General features: G+C 35.4%; 1 protein-coding gene across 5 annotated transcripts in view; it reads right to left on the reverse strand.

Annotated features, from left to right (window-relative positions):
• The window catches only part of LOC138710693 (zinc finger protein 236-like), a 108,428-nt gene extending 91,341 nt beyond the window's left edge, over positions 1-17,087 (reverse strand). For 3 of the 5 annotated variants that reach the window (XM_069841756.1, XM_069841757.1, XM_069841755.1), the window contains exon 1: positions 16,698-16,819. In XM_069841756.1, the coding sequence (XP_069697857.1) occupies positions 16,698-16,778 (81 nt within the window). In that variant the 5' untranslated portion in view covers positions 16,779-16,819. Of the gene's footprint in view, positions 1-5,978; positions 6,169-16,697; positions 16,820-16,921 lie in introns of those variants that run through there. The other 2 variants (XM_069841759.1, XM_069841758.1) reach the window with 2 other exon arrangements.
• Positions 17,088-19,431: the final 2,344 nt, after the last annotated feature.

A 19,431-nucleotide genomic window follows, 5' to 3' on the forward strand; every position in this document is an offset into this window, starting at 1 on the left:
TATCACAAAAATCATTACAAATCACACAACTTTAGGAACTTGATTCTTTACAGTTTAATTGAAGGGCTCAGAGCCAAAGGTGACCAACTCACAATTTTGTATTGTTCATTATTAAGCCTTTTTTCAAAACTATACATTGTTGTTATAGATTCATGATATTTTTTTTTTATTTATTCAATGAATACCAATTAAAATAAATTGTGAAACCAATCATTTTTGTCAGGATTCTCTTAATATCAACTCTTATTTACTCATTTTGTAATTGTGGGTTAGTCGCCTTTGGCTCTGAGCCCTTCAATTATGTATCCTAATGTACAGTCTTGAAGAATTTATAAGAATGGCGTGATTTGTAACAATTGTGTGATAAATGCGTAAGAAATGTGTAATTTTGTAGTTAAAAATTAAAAAAAAAAAAAAAAAAAATCTGTGCGAAGCAACTATGGAATTCACAACACATTTTTAGGTTGAGAATACTAGTTAATTAAAGAAATGATACTCCTGAATAGTTAATTAATTCTCTATTTGTAATATTCTTTTACCCTTAAAACTAAAGAATAATGGTATTTCACAAACAACTTCAAATTAATGTAACTCTGAAAATATTGAGATTAGGACACAATTGTGTATGACATTTTTTGCTCAGAATATCTCTGGAAATAAACTCCGTAAGTGACGGTAAATCCTCGTGAATCACCCTGTATAATTTACTGACATTATGACTGGTCATAGCGCATGTGTTGTGGGGAGATTCAACTGCCCTCTCACACGAGAACAAAATGAATTGGCAGTAAAATGACAGTGATTTAGGCCTATAGTCTCGCAAAAACAATGCGCCAGTAAGAGGTAATAAAGAAATGTTATGTTAATCTTGAGCGACCAGGTAGCTCAGTTGGTAGAGCAGCTGGCTACAGACTGGAAGGTCCGGGGTTCAATCCCAAGTGGTGATGGGATTTTCCTCATTGCCCAACTTCCAGAACGTCCCCGAGGTTCACTCAGCCTCCTATAAAATTGAGTACCGGGTCTTTCCCGGGGGTAAAAGGTGGTCAGAGCGTGGTGCTCATTCTAGTGCCGAGGTCATGGAAAGCATGGGGCTCTACCTCCATGCCCCACCAAGTGCCTTCATGACGTGTGACGGGGATATCTTTACCTTTATGTTAATCTTACCTTTTATCGAATCATATGTTGAAAATGATCACTTTTCTAGATTCAAGAATCACATTCCGTAGAAAATTATGAAACACCTTTGGAACTCTCAATCTGTGATTTCACTGTTTAAATGTTCGTGACTTTATCTGTGGGGGAATTTAAAACATAAAATATATGTGAACAATCCACAGACTTTAAGAGCTAGAGAATGAAATCAGGTGAGTGCTGAGTGAAATTACAGAGTCGCAGGTGTTTCAAAATTTTCTACACTGATGTGATTCTTGCATCCAGAAATGTGGTATCATTTTCAACCTATGCTTTGATGAAAGGTAGGATCAACATAACATTTCCTCATTACCTTTTACCAGCATTATTTGTACGAGATTATAGGCCTAAATCCTAGTTGATTCCTTTCTCTCCATGTGAGAGAGCGGTAAGATCTCCCCATTAAACATGCAAACCAGGACCAATAACACTGGTAAGTTGTATATTCCATGCAGTGTACTTTGACAATTAAGAGACTGTTTTTCAAATGCTGGATTTTAATTAGTATTTCTGCTTCCCAGTATACGAATATACAGTGCAGAAAGATTCGAAAGTCAGAACAATGTAAATCACTCAAAATTTGTCGAAAATAAAGTTTTCATAAAAATACAAATTTCATTTCATTCATAATTTAATATTTTAATGTACTGGAAAGCAGATGGAATCTGTATATACTTTGTTACAACTTTGCTTTTTACTTGTGAAGTTGTATGCTGACTGTTCTACACCCTGTGAAAAGTGACTGTAGGGCATTTCAGCACCATTTCCCAATGTACAAAAAGAAACTGCGTAGGTCACTGAAAGAGGGACTAAATGTATAATGTGCACTAATTCTTTATACTGCCAAATCAGCAGAATAGGAAAGTCTAGATGACCATATCTGAAGGATTTACAAACCAATCAACTGTTCATTTATTGTACCTAATCCATGGTGCGGCAACTCATGAAATGCAAAGGCTGACCAACTGACTGCTATATTCACATGCCTCAGAAGAACAATTGTCTAACCAGAATAGGGTAACATGAGGTCAGCAAGATGAACCGCCAGACGTTAGGCCCATTCTATACGAGTTATTAAGATGCCGCTGTTTGTCCACTAATAACCACATCTTAAAACATTCCATTCCTATTAAGATGAAGACTTTCAATTTCGTCTACACGAGCATTTTCAGCAATACTGGTATCTCTGCTGGCATTTCAATAGCTATTGGCAGATGGAACACCTTCAAAGGCATTACAACTGATAGTTGTACATATGCTAATTAACCTAAACGAGGCAAAAACAGGCAGTTGCAGCATCCCCATGTGTCTGTGTGCAGTGTATGTTCTTTATTTTCTCATCTGTGTATCAATAGAATGTGTTATTTTCGTTGTGTGTGACACAGAGAACTTTCTTTTTTATGATATATGATTGCTTTAATGTAAAATACAGGGTGATCTGTTTGGGTATGGATAAAATAAAAACACAGTAAAAAATTTACTACTGAACTTTATTTGTTGAAACTTCGTGCGTACAACACTGAAAGATGGGAGACCTCAGAGCTCAACATGATCCCGATTGCGCACCCTGCACAACTCATAACAGTGATGCAATTCAGTCCATGTCCGTTGTAACATAAGAGGGATGATTTGTTGAAAAGCTTGAGTAATTTTTACTCTCAGATCATCAATGTTCCTGGGTTTCTGTGAATAAACAATGTATTTAACAAAACTTTACACGAAAAAGTCAGGAGTTAGATCTGGGGAGTTTGGGGACCAAGCAAAGAGATACCTGCTTCTTGTACTGGATTTCGCCTGCAACCTCCTGTATGTTTTTTTTTAACACAGAACTGTTCGATACCACAACATTATGGAATCATATTTAGATACATTACGCACACCATACCCACGTCGAAATTCCCTTTGAACTCTTTTAACACACTCCAATTTAGTATACCAAAGAACACATTGTGCCCACTGTTGATTTGTAGTAGCCATTTTAATCACACTATTCTCATTTGTCCTTTCAGATTATGCATTATTGATTGTCATATATATGGAAACTCCCATCTTTTAATCATAATATAACCAGCAAGAAATTTTTTCTACCATCATAATAGCTTTATAATAATAAATTAATATTATCCATACCCAAACAGATCAGACTGTATATTCCCACTTATTTTTCTTTCTACTTCCCTGTCTAGCTTTATCTTAATTATTACAAAATCTAGTGAAAGTGAGGACATTCGATTTCAGTGTTTGAAGGAAAGAAATTGTCATTGTTTTCTAATGCCAGGCATTTGACAATAAGGTCATTTGACCTCTTGTACTCCAGTATTTTTCAAAGATATTATCATGGCCAGCCAATGAACCACAGATTTTGGGGTGTTCCGAATCCATTTCTTGGTTTGAGTTGCACAATGGGTAGTTAGGGGACTGATATATTCCAATTCTATGCAGGTGTTTGGCCAAACAGTAGAAACGAAATTGTTTGAATGCAATAGGAACATATTGTGTTCTTGATATTATTAAATATCGCTTTTTACTACTTACCTGTCACAACAAGTACTTCAGCTGGAGTAATACTCTTCCTCATGATGGTATAACATTTTGGAATATTTTCATTCACAAAATCAAACAATTCATTAAATGAATAAATTGACATTCTATAGAACTGAAAGAACTTTTGATACATTCTCTATTTACCCATCAGTGTCCATTTTGAAAGTAACTGCTCATGTAGAACTAGCCCAGGGTTTTGGTCGCTGTTTAATAGTTGCATTTTGAGGGTCATGTATAGTCTATAAAATTTAAGGGTGGTCTGAAGGGAACAAACAGTGGCAAATTAACAACTTATGTAGATTGGATCTTACAGCTAGCATATGAAACAGCATTTTGGTACTTACTGTAGCTTTCATATTCTTCATGATGTTGAGTGGACACTCGTCCCATACACTGACTGAATTAATGAGAAAATTTATTTCCCTATAAGTACACAAAATCACCACTCATTCTGAATTGCTAGCCTGTGATCTGAACACACTAAACCACATGGCTAAGGTGTAAGCCCCTTATGCTTGACACATTTACTAATAGTTTGTCTGCTACAACATTTACAGTTTCAATTGTCCTCATATAGGACTTCTTTGAGACTTTTAGTTTTGGGGCAATTCTCTGCTTTAGAGCTTCCACAGAGAAGTTATGTTTTTGAAATTATATTGTGCTATAACAAATTCGTATAATCACGCATTTTGCAAAATTATATCGTTGTTGTTCCTACAATAACTCCTATGTGCAAAATGTAAGTTTTCAGTAGGAAGAAAAAACACATTTATTCATCCTATGGCAGCTGTACATAGGAGACTGTAAATTCTTACATTTTCGAAACAAAGAAATATAATTACATATAGGAGATTTTATTATTTGCAGTATCACTAATTAAGTTATTTAATAGAGCTAAAATCTGAAAATTGATAAATATGTCACAAAGGAGTTATTGCAGGAACGACGACAATATTTAATTCTTCCAATATTTTTTAATATAATAGAATATCATCCTCTGAGGTTCTGATATGTACATCTATTATCAGGCAGTACAACTCACTTGACAATGTGTGTCAGAGGGAGAACAATTGTTTTATACATCTGAAGTCTGATTAGTGTAATATGTAGCTAATTGGTGATGTATGCAACAGAGGGGGAAAGAAACTTGCCACCCTACCCCATTATCTCCTGGCCTAGTTGCCTCATAAGTGGAGCCTTATTGGTAACACTTGTGAGATTCAGACAGTTGATTAAACAACAGAATATCAATGATGACTGTACGTAATGTGCTTAGGCACTGTAACATATTAGCGATTTTGTTCAAATAGGCCTATAATTTATTTTCTGATTAAAAAAAACATATATTTTACCAATTTATATTACAAAAAGTAAATTATTTAATGCTATATTATCTGATTAGTTTTATGAACCTTAATCCTTTCTAGCACATGAAAACCAAACAAATTTAGTTTTATGCTTATACCTGTATCATTACCTTATTTCTCACTTACTGGGTTGATAAACTGAATCATGTTTTCTTACCCACGGGTTGCCACTGTATAATATAGGTATGTAATTTAGTAAATTTGTCAAAGTGCATTTCGGTAAAATTATATGTTAAAAAGCAAGCCTATTACTGTCATCCAAGAAATATTAAAACAGCTTATTTCCTTTCAAAATTGATTAATTATTAATGAAAACCTGAACATAAAATCATATTCATAATTGAAACATGATTGTTAACAGATAATTAAATAGATGATTACCCCATAATTTAAGAGAGTATTTCAAAAGTTTTCCATAATAGCACTAAGTTTATGTGAAAAACTTAACAGTTAGCTTCAGTTCACAGAAAGACTCAGCAATCAAGTAACATCGTATAAAACTCAGTGATTGTGATTTAATGTCATTTAAGAAGGGTGAATCGGCATGAACAGTCCCTGCAAAGACACTCCATGCACAGCAATGGATTCAACAAAGATGCAACATGCTTATGCTGTTTTAGAAAAAGCTTGCAACATATTTTTACTATGATTACAATGAACAGTGAATTTTGACGCAAACTGCTGTGGAAATGAAACATCTCTGCCAAATGGATACTTCATATGTGTTAGGTGTTCATGCAACATCCACCAAACATTTTTTAACTTTGGACAAAAAGGAGAGGTGAGGGATACATTTTGGCTATGCTGAATCATGTATTCATTCTTTTAATCGACAACTGAAGCACAAAAATATGGAATGGTGTTATCCTGGATTACCATGAAAGACGATTTGCAAAGTGTGCTCAAATTATGTGCACAAGATTTCGCCAGTGCAGAACTGATACTGGATCATGCAGTTCCTCTCAGTACCACTGTCTATGCCACCTCTCCTCTCTTCCTCTTTTACTTTAATATAAAGTTCGTCCAGCCATTCACTGAAAGCAACAATAGCTTTTTGAAAGCAACACCATTCTCGTGCAAGACAATTTAATCTTATATCAGCATCAGCATTTGCAGCCCCGTGGAACTGGCAGCTTCTCCCAAAACCCTCATACTTGCCTGTAATTATTTATGTTCCATCATCACCATCATCATTTTATGTTATGGTTCTGTAAGAATTGTTATGACCCACAAGAAATTTTCCACCCAGATTATTTATGTTTACAAAGGTTAAAAGAGACTCTTCATAGGTGAATAATTCAAATAAATACTCCTATGGTGCAGTTTCTATGAAGTCCGAACACAACAGATTGCAAAAGTGCAGTTGATCACTTACCACACTGCTAGGAGAAAATATATTAACTCCGATAATATGAAATGTATTGATTCCAATGATTATGATAAGTAAAGAACATTATATCTTCAGTTTTCCAGCACAAACTATTTATTTTAATTTTTCTCATCTATTACCCCATATATGCCGGCTCAATCAGCAAGGTCAGCTCACATTCATCAATGCCATCTTTTTCAATGGGCATTCCTTTCATATCCACTGTCACAGCAGCACAGGTACATAGGGTAAGAGGGAAAACAGTCCTCTTGGGTAGCTAAATTTTAAGTTACAGTCACTTGGAAGTTCGACAGCAAGGGTGATACTACTCGGAAGGGAGACAGATACTCGGCAGGGAGAAGCAAGCTGGTCACTTCGAATGTTCCGGATTGGAAACATAAGTATGGGGTATTGTTGCTTGAAATACTTCTAGTGGTAATGTATAGACATTCGTACTATAATTTGATAGGAACACTACTCCTCTGGTTCATCTATTTAATACCTAAAGTATTGTAATATTGTAGGTTATAGGCCTATATCTTTTCTTGATCACAAGCCAATAGTAGATTTTGTATTGTATGGGCAAAGTTAAATGTACCTTCAGGGAAGTTCTGTGCAGATCGGCCATTATCACGTTTTGTTATTTATATTCAGTTTCCTCAATTATAGTGTGTCTAATAATTACTATTATATTATACAGAGTGAACCAGAACTCTACCGACAAACTTTCGCGTGTTGTTCAGGGATGCTGGTTTAGTGTTTTGATATAAGGAACCTATGGTCTCCGGACACTTATTACTGAGTAATGTGTTGTTAATGTGTTAACTTGTAGCATGTCATTTGGATGGTGATAAGACGAGTCTGATAGATTACAAAGAAAAATTAAAAATGAATCAACTAAGTTCTGAAGTAGGTATTGTAATATCATGAACTGTAATACAAATAAAACAAAAATTACAGGAATAATGAAACAAACCTTAGAACAAAACGCGTACTTGTTTGTTAAACACTTCTCTGTACAGTACACTGTGTATTCTTTACTTTGTTTAAAGCAGTTGTTCAAAATGTCGACTGCCATGATCTCTACAAACTGTACAGCGATGTACTATGGATTGTTGCATACGATCTAGCATCCCTGGCGATTGGCACACCTCTTGGAGTCTCGTAAACGAGGCTCTTCACATGACCCCAGAAGAAGAAGTCTAGTACAGTGAAGTGTTTAACAAACAAGTATGCGTTTTGTTCTAAGGTTTGTTCCATTACTCATGTAATTTTTGTATTGTTTGTATTACAGTTTACAATATTACAGTCAATACCTACTTCAGAACTTAGTTGATTAATTTTTAATTTTTCCTTGTAATCTATCAGAACCCATCTTATCACCCTCCAAACGACATGCTACAAGTAAACACATTAACAACACATTACTCAGTAATAAGTCACTGGAGACCATAGGTCTTATATCAAAACACTCAGCTAACATCACTGAACAACCTGTGAAAGTTTGTCAAAGTTTTGGTTCACCCTGTATATTATATTTATACTTGATTGTATTTTCTATTTAATTATATACTAAATCATATCCAGCCTTGGTTTACTGAATTTCTGCTCGCTTCCACTGCACCATGTTGGTCAAATCCCTATTCACCTTCAACATCTCAGTAAACGTATGCAATATGCTGTGTGTGATACATTTCACTATACAGTACCCTCAAACAGGATATTTTTTAAATGAGCTATCCACATTTTAGTGTGAGACTTTTGAGTTTTTGCACCATATCACAGATGCAGAAATATTGATCTCATAGTTCCGTCACGGAAGACAGGGCCTATCTATGGGTCTGTTACCAAGAGCTTATCTTCAAGATTTGATGACAAACATTGTGGAATGGATTTATACACAACATAACATTGACGGAGGGTGGAGTTATCAGAAGAATAATCATCATTGACTATCAGAATCATAATGGTCGTTCTAAGACTCACAAAATTATGCAGAAAAGAATTTAAAAAAAGAGCTGTATTTGTCATCAATCACAAGTCTTACTGGAATCTATCATTGGCCCAATCCACATCCAGTCCTGAAGAAAAGCTCTTGGCAAAGAATGCAACAGATAAAATTCTCTTCCTTTTTCACTCCTGATGAGAAGAAAAAGCTCCTGAACATTGAATATTTCTTCATCTATGCAAAACTCTAACACAACATTAAACAGTTTCATACCACGGTGATCTAGTGGCTAAAGTTTGGAAATATAATCATGTGGACCTGTCAGCTTCCAACGATTTTCTAATTTTCAATTTGTTTATTTAATTTCTTATTTCCTATTTAGGGCCATCAAAAATATATGGCCCAAAGCATATACTTCAGTCATATGCTACTAATGTTAATGCGGCACTGAAAATACTGATTCACATCTCCCACTTCCTATCCGGTTTTCCAGTACAGAAAAGTTGACAATACCAGAAAGAGGATTTCTCCCTGAAAATCTCTGAAAGTATTTTGTTCAGCCTAAGTATTAAAAAGAAAGGTAAAACTGTAGCCTGCCATGATGGCCTTTTTTTGTTCTTCTTAAAATGGCCATATTTAATCGTTTTCCAGAAACGAAAATAGGCCTAACTAAACAATGACAGAGAATACAGCTTAGCCTACATTTCTTAAACCTCACGAAAGATTGCAAACTCAAAATTTAAAAACTGGCTAAAAATGGATAATTTCTACGAAAAAAAAAATAAATAAAAGGTACCAGTAAAAATGTATTTACGAATTTGGCTTCTATTTGAGCCCTATGCACTGTTAAGCAAAAGAAAAATTAAATGCTAACAACAACTTCGCACCGGAAGAAAGGTGGGAAGTTGCTGTGAAAGTGGAGGACAAACAGAAAAGTGTGGGCAGGCAGGATTGCTCCATCGAGGTGGAAGAAAGGAGGTAGGCAGTAGGGAAGGGCAGTACATCTCATTTCTGTGCATTTCCTTAGTGATCACAGTGAAAAAGCGAGTTTTCGCAAGGTCAAATCAGTGACAGGTTAGGTTAATTTAGGCTTTTGGTATGCTGTGACTCACAATTGTCTAAGAACGCGCTTTTCTTCTAAGCCATACCAAAAGCCTAAACTAACCTAACCTGTCACTGATTCGACCATGTACGAAAACTCGCTTTTCTCTGTGATCAATGAGGAAATTCTCGGAAATGTGATGTGATGCCTCTCCCTGCCGTCTACCCCTTCCATCTTGATCGAGCGATCCCTCCTACCTGCACCCCTCTGCCAGTCACCACTTTCACAGAAACTTTCGACACTTATTTTTGATGTGAAATTAAGGAATACACTCAATTTCTCTTTCTCGACTAGAACCCAAGGATGTAAATATAATTGCACCTCAACTTGGTAACACAACAGAAAAAAAAATACCACAAATGTAGCACAATTTATATACTTATATTTCTTTAAGCCTACATATCTACCAAAAAACGTACATGCAAGGCATACTAAAAGCCTGAACAAACGAAATCAAACCTACCACTGATCTTCGAGCTTACAAAAACTCGCTTTCTACCTAATGCATCTATCCACCAAAAAACATATGCAAGCCATACTAAAGCCTGAACAAACCAAACCTAACCTGTCATATCCTCGATCTTACAAAAACTCACTTTCTACCTACTGTATCTACCCTTCTACCAAAAAGAGTGCATGTAAAGCATTCCAAGACCCTGAACAAACCAAACCTAATCTGTAATCTGTCACTGATCCTCGACCTTAAGAAAACTCGCTCTTACCATAGTTCCACAATTTATTGAAAAATACGCCATGTCTTAAAAAAATCAGTTATTCAATATTCAACAATAGCCCCTTTGAAAATGTCAAAACCGTCCACTTTTTATCAATTACATATTCTCAAACCTGACATTAAAATTGTTGACAACAGGCACACAAATCACGCAGTTTCAGACACTGTCTCTTCCGTGAGTGTTAGCCACACTCAATGATAATAATAATAAAATTATGATCTCATCTAACTCTTCGGAATATAATCAAACAGACTTTCTAGTGCTTGACAGTCACTTCTGAATTATAAATAAATGCTCTCAAACCGATGTAACTTCGAAAATACGACGTTTATATTATTTTACTGGCATTGTCACAAGGGGTAACATAATTACCAACAAATATGAAATGACTTAATTGGTCTGAATATTATAATCTATTCGTGAGAAAGTGTTTTCAGTGTCATTCTGTGATGAGTTTGAATACTGTAATAATGAACATCAAAATGTTTTCATTTGGTTGTATATGAGATGACTGATTTGTCATTGTAATGCAAAATCACAATGCAGTAGGCCTAATCATGAAGTAAGCATCTGCCAGGCCATCTCTCAACAACAGATGTCCAGGAAACATATACCCGTGTTACCAAATATATAACATATTGTTGTTGTTTAGTCAACTTTCCGAAGACAGGTCTGAATCCCACTAGTGATAACAAGAAAGCACCACTTATGAGGCAACTAGGCCAGGGGATAATGGGGTAGGGTGGCCAGTTCCCTTCCCCCTCCATTGCATACATCGCCCACTATAGTTACATATTACACTAGTCAGACTTCAGATGCCTACAAACAATTGTTCTTTCTCTGACACATATTGTCAAGTGAGGTGTACTGCCTGATAATAGATGTGCATATCAGCCAGAACCTCAATCAGAGGACTATAACTTATATATATATAATTAAATTTTCAACGCATTCTTATGATTGACTTAGGTTACTGTCAGCCTCTTTACACTCTGATGGAAAAGTGTGTACTCCTGGACTTGTATTGGAGGAAGACTGCCGATGCTTACTACATAATTACCTACAACACTTTAAAGATAACGGTATGATAGAAGCTTTTCTTTATTTCTCAGAAGAACTATAGAATTCTAAATTACATTTTAGAAACATACAATTGAAATTCCGGAGATAACTCCTGAATGTCTGTGAATTACCATTTGTTTGGTAGCAGCCTACAAAGTTGAACATTACAGGAGAGGGATAGAGAATTGAATGTACCTACCTATACGAGTAACACTAAGCTTGCTGGCCTGGAAGTAAACCGTTCCAGATTAAAAACCCATATAAGTTCATGTTAGAGTAGGTCTAACAGCCTAATTCCAATAACCTTAAGCCATTAATGTTCACATTACATTTTCAATTGGTAGTAAAGATAACTAGAAACGACACATTGTGTGAGTACAGAAGTAAACCTATACAATTTTTTTAAGTATAACCTAGCCTACTTAACAGCCAACCAACTGGTCCCTAGCCCTTCATTGTGGTGTTTTGTCAACGCTATACTGGGGTGACCAGATTTTTTCTTGAAAAAAAAAAAAGAGTAGGCCTATACTATATGCTTCGGTAAAGGAAAATTAATGGGTTGCCCTCCTGTGTGTGAAGAAACAGTTGAGCATGCACGTTTGTGATACACCAGACTGCAAAACCAATGGATTGGTTGTATTGAGAAGGATTATCACGGGCTGCTATCATGGCCTCTACACTAAGGTTACCAGATGCCGAATTTTGCTATTTGTCCCCAAACAAAATTCGTCCCCAGAATGTCCCCAAAATTAATCATTTTTCCCCAGATATCTCTGGATTTTAAGTGATAATTGTTGTAATTTTATGAAAATTCTGTTGAATACTTCATTCACAAGATAGAATTATGTGGAACATATACTGCTGAGCTATCAATCAGAAAGGTAAAAATCTGTAGAGACAGCCATTATTTTTCTTCCAATATACGAGTAGATGGACTTGATATGGATGAAATAAGTTATTTCATGAAATTTCTTGTTTGAAGAAATATGTGAATTAGAGAAAATAGCAAATTGGAATGAAGAAAATGCTGATTTTTGCTCAAAGTGGAGTGAATTTTTTTTTAATTTTCTCTAAAAAATATTTTCTATGCACAATTCCGTAAGTTAACTGAAATATCTCCGTGATTTTCTCGAAGCAATGCTTCAGTGAAGAGAATTTTTCTTCTATTTGTATGAACATGATGTGAAGATCGAAGAAATCCAGAGAATAGAAACTGTTAAAGCCATGGTTGGTATCTTAATCTACTTCAATATGACCTGTCACAAATTTGCTGCAAAATTGAGATCTAGGGAACTGCTTAAAAAAAATTCACTGTTCTGAAAGCACCAGTAGTTTAAGTAGTAGTTATGTAGAATGAGTATGTTTAGTGTATATGTAGAATGGTTATTTTAATTCCCTAGTGTAAAAACAATATAGGCCTAAGTGAATGGCAAACTAATAGAAATATTAAAAGCAGTTTTTTCATATATCGATATTTGTCCCTGGGAAAAAAAAATTGGTAACTTTATGCTCTCCCGACTTAGCCCCCTGTGACTTTTTTATATGGGGGTATACGAATGATTCAGTGTTTGCATCATCACCAGCTGATCTGCCAGAATTCCGGGCTCACATCATTAACACCTTTGTTGAAATTGACAAACATGCTACATCGAGTGTGGGACTAACTTTATTACAGAGCTGATGTGTGCAGAATCACTAGAGGGGCATCTGCCATCTCAGCATGATCCCAGCCCAAAACATGACTGACCCTCTACGGAATGCATGCATTTCTTGAACATGCTGCAGCTTGGCATGAGATCCCTTACGCCTCCAGACCCTTGTGCGATAACTGTCGGGGTGCAAGGCGATCCTGGTTTCGTCCATGAACAGCACAAAATGCCACTCTGCAAGTCCCCATTTACAGTGTGCTTGGGTCCACCTCTGACGAGCAGCTCTGTGGCAGTCAATAAGGGGGACACGACAGAGGGGCCTCTTTGCATGTAAGACTGTCGCATTCAAACGATTCCTGAAGGTCTGGATGGAAACTTGCACCCCTGAATCTCATCGCAATTCAGCCTTGAACTCTGTGGCACTTATCATAACAACACGGTCTTGAGCTGCTGTTGTGAGTGAGGACGATCTGTCCACAGACGATTGGACATGGAATGTGTCTGCTGATACCTCTTTCATACTCGCGACACGTCACTTTGGTTGACTCCAAGACGGTTTGCCATAGCTGTCTGAGTTAGGCTTTGCTGGATCAGTGCGACAATGTGTGTCTGGTTAAACAGTGTGATGGATCGCCTAGACATGTTTATGTGACTGACAACTTGCACCAAGACCACACCTGTGGAGTAACGGTTAGTATGTCTGGCCGTGAAACTAGGTGGCCCAAGTTCAAATCCTGGTTGGGGAAAGTTACCTGGTTGAGGTTTTTTCCAGGGTTTTTCCTCAACCCAATATGAGCAAATTCTGGGTAACTATCGGTGCTGGACTCCAGACTCATTTCACTCGCATTATCATCTTCATCTCATTCAGACGCTAAATAATCCGAGATGTTGATACAGCATCGTAAAATAACCTATTAAAAAAAAAGACTTGCACTGAATGTGTACAAGCTGTTACATGAACTGTCTACTATTCCTCTGTAGACAGAAGAAAATTGGGGAAGCAATTGGTCGCAAAACAGTGGATGAGCTAAATTATTTTCCTACTATTTTGCATTATGCAGAACATTTTTTGATGTGTATATAAGGAATGTTCTACCGCAAAGTCCAAGTAAAAAAAAAAGGCTGTAATAAAAAACTGATGTCAGAAACACTACGAAATGAGTATAGTACAGGTACTTAAAATGACGTCATGGAAGAAATGTGTCTGATGAGATAGGCTATTTAAAGTTCAGACTTTCTACTATTAAGATGATATTAGTCTCCAGGCACATGAGAACATGGATTTCGAAAGTGTTAAGGACTTAACAAAGGTGTTAGATATTTTAGAAACTACATATGATGACAGTAAAGGAAGCATCTTCTATGTTCATCAATGAAAATCCACACTTTAACATGAAGCTGGGTGAAATGCCCAAAATATGTCTTGACATCCTCATAAATGCTACACAATGTATGTGTTTGTTGCCATCATTCTAATTTTCAATTCACTTTTGATGCTCTAGCAAAAGTAGTTCCTGGCTTTCCATGTAGGAGCAAAGAGCTTTCAAAGAAAGTATGTTTCAGAAAGGTGTATGACTGGAGTTTGTGTAAAGGATGCAAAGAGAATATTACCGGTACTGATTTAATATCTAAGGAGTGACTTAAATACAGTAATGTGGAACGGTAGGCCTAAACTGATGTCTAATGATCGACTTACTGAGAATGCAGTGTTTTATCTTCAGGATCAGCTGTCAAATCCTAAAACTAATTGCTTTGCCAAGTGAGTGCAGGAAAATATTCTGAAGATAAGAAAGGTAACCTGGGCGCTGGAGACTTGATCCTACAGTTTGATTATTCAGGAAACTAATCTGCGGTGAGTCAGGAGGAAATTCAGTGAGAAAGTGACCGTTTTCACGTGTGTTGCTTGATTAGAAGATGTAACTATGTCCTATATAGTGGTAAGCAATGATTTATCCCATGATTAATATTCAGTATTCTTCGGAGGGCAGTGATAGGGAAGCAGATATGGAAATGCCAATAAAGACGAAGAAAAGTTAGGCCTAAATAATGGAAAAAATGTACTTATTGATTCAGTTTGTTGGCGAAAGTAAGGCCTATAGAAAGCATCAAAATGTTGTAATATCTTAAGAATGTTTAGAGGATGAAGAAGTGAAATTAATGTTTATGATTGCTACTAACAGTCCTGGTAGAAGTGTTCAAAATTAATGAACAAGATGTGTCCCTTGTATATTTCAAATCAAATTCTAGGTAGCCTTCCTGAACCCCAACTTATTCAGTTTGCAAGAAGGATTTCCCATGAATTTCAGTTAGAAAAATCAAAGAACAATAATAAAATTGAGAATAATAAAGGAGTTGACATTAACTCTGATAAATAAAATATGGTATGGTTTTAAGTAAAAGTATTAATTATATAAAGCCTTCTCTTCCACTCAACCAGTATTAGAACAATAGTAACACAATAGCGGAAGAAACAGGAACAACGTACAATTAGGCCTAATAATAATAATAATAATAATGACAAAATGAAAAGTTCAGATACATTTAATTTTAATGATTCTCTTTTATAACGTATTTGTGGTAATTAATTACTTCTGTGCCAAATTCGACGTGTTGGTCAATATGACTGACATCATCGAGGATCAGTGACAGGTTAGGTTTGGTTTGGTTTATTCACGTTTTTAATATATCTACCAAAAAATGTATAATATGAAAGGCGAACAAAAAACCTGAACAAATCGAAACTAACCTGTCACCAATCTTCAATGACCAATATTCAATTTGGCACAGAAGTTAATAATTACAGTCTTCGTTAATGCTCTTTTCACAGTCAACCTCTTTAAACTTACATACCCGTATCTGACACTTCATCTCTCCAACTGATTTTTAACATTCTACGCTAGTTTCATAAAATTATATTTTTCGATTGGTAGTTATAAGCATCTCGTACTAAATGACAATACCAATGACTCGGGTTGACCTCTGAATTTAAGAAATTTCGTCATTTTTTCTCGCCTGCACTTGTACTGCCTAGTCTAAGAAGCTGAAGATGAAACGCTATTTATCCATAAGCTTACAATTAAAAATCCGGATACAAAGTGCGAATTGACTATCAAATCAAGAACACATAATATGAATACATTTATGTTCCCAGAATTTCATTCAAGCCTAACATGGTATATACTAGACAACAATGATTAAAAAATTAGCAAGCTAATCACTATGGTCATAATTTTTCATTTAAAACACCCTCTACAAAAGTGCAAGTATCCCCATTTCTTGTCAAACACCTTCTACAAAAGTGCAAGTATCCCCATTTCTTGTCAAACAGTTGTGATGTTATACAACAGCTAGAGACCTTGCTAACCTAACAAAATAGCTAATCCATTACGGCACAGTCTAGTCACTTCCACACATTAACAGCACAAATACAATAATTAATGCAAAATGAATACAACAAATTTCATATTGTGACTAATGGACGAGTTAAATACCCCTTTTGACTTATTTGAATCACTTAAATGTAGTTGCGTCACAGACGATGTCAGCTATTTTTTATATGTAAAATTCACTGAATAAACCAAATTTTTAGCGAGCTGAAGATGTAATAGGCTATATCTGTTGCGAATATACTTCATAATCAGCAATATATTTTAACATGCTGCAAACAGAATCCCATTTACAAAATAATGCATATTAAATACACACAACATATACAGTAAATGTATACGAACTTGCACATATTTCACTGGATTATTTTGCCTTTTAATATCACGAAAGCATGAAAAGCAACTGCATATTATCGGAATAAACATGTTCAAGCAAAACCGCCAAATGTGTACGTCTTCGGGTTACTTCATTCATATTTCATTTGACTCCCAAAGCCTACGGCCTACTTTACAGTATCATTCCGCCCTGAGAGAACAAACACATAGGGCCCACATGTCAAAATACATACCTCAAAATTATGCACATAAATGTTGGTATAAGTTTATGGAGATTACTTTTATATAACTCTATTAGGCCAAATGCCTCGTTTTACACGCAATATAACACAAATTCACAGTATTTAAAGTTGACGCAGGATCACCAAAAACATCATGGCGGAACAAGAAAATCAAACCGATATCCTGTCATACATAAGAGTAGTTTCTATAACCGTGTATAGATGGCAAGACCAGTAGAACAGACTACATGTGCCATCTGAAGTAATACATATAAACTAAGAACAAAACAATTTTTTTAACAATATTAGAAATGACAGTACCAGAGTATTCTTGCAGAATATGTTCATGCTTTTGTTTTATTTATTTATCATAACCTTATTGTTGTCGTCATCATTTTCATCTTCATTCCATTCAGGAGGTGGCCCAGGGGGAATCTTTCCACCCCCCTGATTCCTGGATGGCATCACTGGAGATTTCAGACTCTTTTTAACTAACAAAAAATATAGTTTAAACAATATTATATTTCATTTCGACATGACTTTTCTGAATTTTTGGCCTTTATTGTTATGGCCCTCTCCTACTTAGCAGAATTGAATTGCAGAGAATTATTTTTTCTTTACAATGTCTGTGCTTGAGGTTGCGCGTTTGATCCCGGCCCAGGTAGATGGTATTTAAGTGTGCTTAAATGCGACAGGCTCATGCCAGTAGATTTGCTAGCATGTAAAAGAACTCCTGCGGGACAAAATTCTGGCACACCGGCGATGCTGATATAACCTCGGCAGTTGCCTGCATTGTTAAATAAACCATAATTTAAATTTTTCTTTACAATGTGTATCTAAATGGCTGAAGCAGAAAATGGTGCGTCGAATCGAACCCAAGCGAAAAGAATTCATTAGCTAATGTGTACAGGTTATTTTACGACGCTTTATCAACAACTTAGGTTATTTAGCATCTGAATGAGATGGTGATAATGCCGGTGAAATGAGTCCGGGGTACAGCACCGAAAGTTACCCAGGAATTCATTAGCTAGAATATTTGAATTCCTGCATTGAAAAGAGAAGAAACTCCATATACCCCAGATTTGAAAAAAAAAAAATAGAAGAAAACTCTTTAAATTGAAAATGCTGATTCTGACAACTTTATGAACAATAATTTACAAGAATTGTTGTTGTTGTTGTTTAGTCAACTGTCCGAAAACAGGTTTGAACCTCACAAATGACACCATCATACGTGAGGCAACTAAGTCAGAAGATAATGCGGTAGGATGGCCAGTTCTTTTCCCCTTCATTGCATACATTGCTGACTAGTAACATTTATTACACTAATCAGACTTCAGATGTATATAAACAATTGTTCCTCTTCTGACACATATCGTCAAGTAACAGGTACTGTCTGATAGTAGATGTATGTATCAGCCAGAACCTCAATCAGGGATATTACAAGGATTATGGAAATTATGATTTTTGTAGATTATGAAAAAGCATTTGACAATGTTTGCAGAAACAAACTATGGATCATAATGAAACAAAAAGGTATTCCACAACATTTAATATCAGCAATTAAAAGTTTATACGTTCAGAATAAAATTGTAATTGGAACGACATCAGTGGAAAGAAAGAATATAGCTGCAACAATAAACAAAGGAGTAAGACAAGAGTGTCAACTTTCACCGTCACTTTTTAATATTTATATTGACAAAATCATAATGGAATGGCAGATGGATTTAAATGAACATTTTAAAATTTAAAAAAAGTATATTCTTAGATACAATGCTCTTTGCGGACGACCAAGTTTAAATATCCAGTTCTGAAAACGGGGCACAGAAGGCTCTATTTCAATTAAATTATATAAGTAAATGTTTTAGCTTAAATATTTCAATTAACAAAATAAAAGTTTTAGCATTTAGAGGAGCAGATACATTAAGAGCCAAAATTGTCTTGGAAGGAAAAATTATATTGAACAGGAAATTGTTTCAATTACCTTGGGTGCAACATTTCTTATATGAAGAATGAAGATATTCAAAACAAGATTAATAACTTGAGCTATGGTATGCGGTGTCATTAATAGATCTCTAAAAAATATTAGAAAAGAAACGAAAATTAAATTTTATAAGGTAATGGCAGTGTCAATGTTGCTTTATGGGTCTGAATTTTGGATCCTGACTAAAAAAAAGAAAGAAGAATTAAAGCAACAGAGATGAAATTTCTGAGATCTGTTGCAGGTTACACCTTACTGGATAGGAAAAGAATTGAAGATATAAGGAGGAAACTAAGCATTTTTAAATTAATAGACAATAAAACAATATAGAAACGATTGGAACAACATATACAAAGAACGGAAGCAGACCGCATACCAAAACTGATGATGAACTATAACCTAACAGGTAGAAGAAATGTTGGTAGACTGAAAACAAGATGGGCTCAACAATGTTAAAAAAAATGAGACCAGAACGAGCCTTATAAGGCTTAATCAATAATGCTGATGCTGATGATGATGATGATGGAAATTATAAGAAATAACC

Source organism: Periplaneta americana, chromosome 12 (assembly GCF_040183065.1).
Source record: "Periplaneta americana isolate PAMFEO1 chromosome 12, P.americana_PAMFEO1_priV1, whole genome shotgun sequence".
Lineage (NCBI taxonomy): Eukaryota > Metazoa > Arthropoda > Insecta > Blattodea > Blattidae > Periplaneta > Periplaneta americana.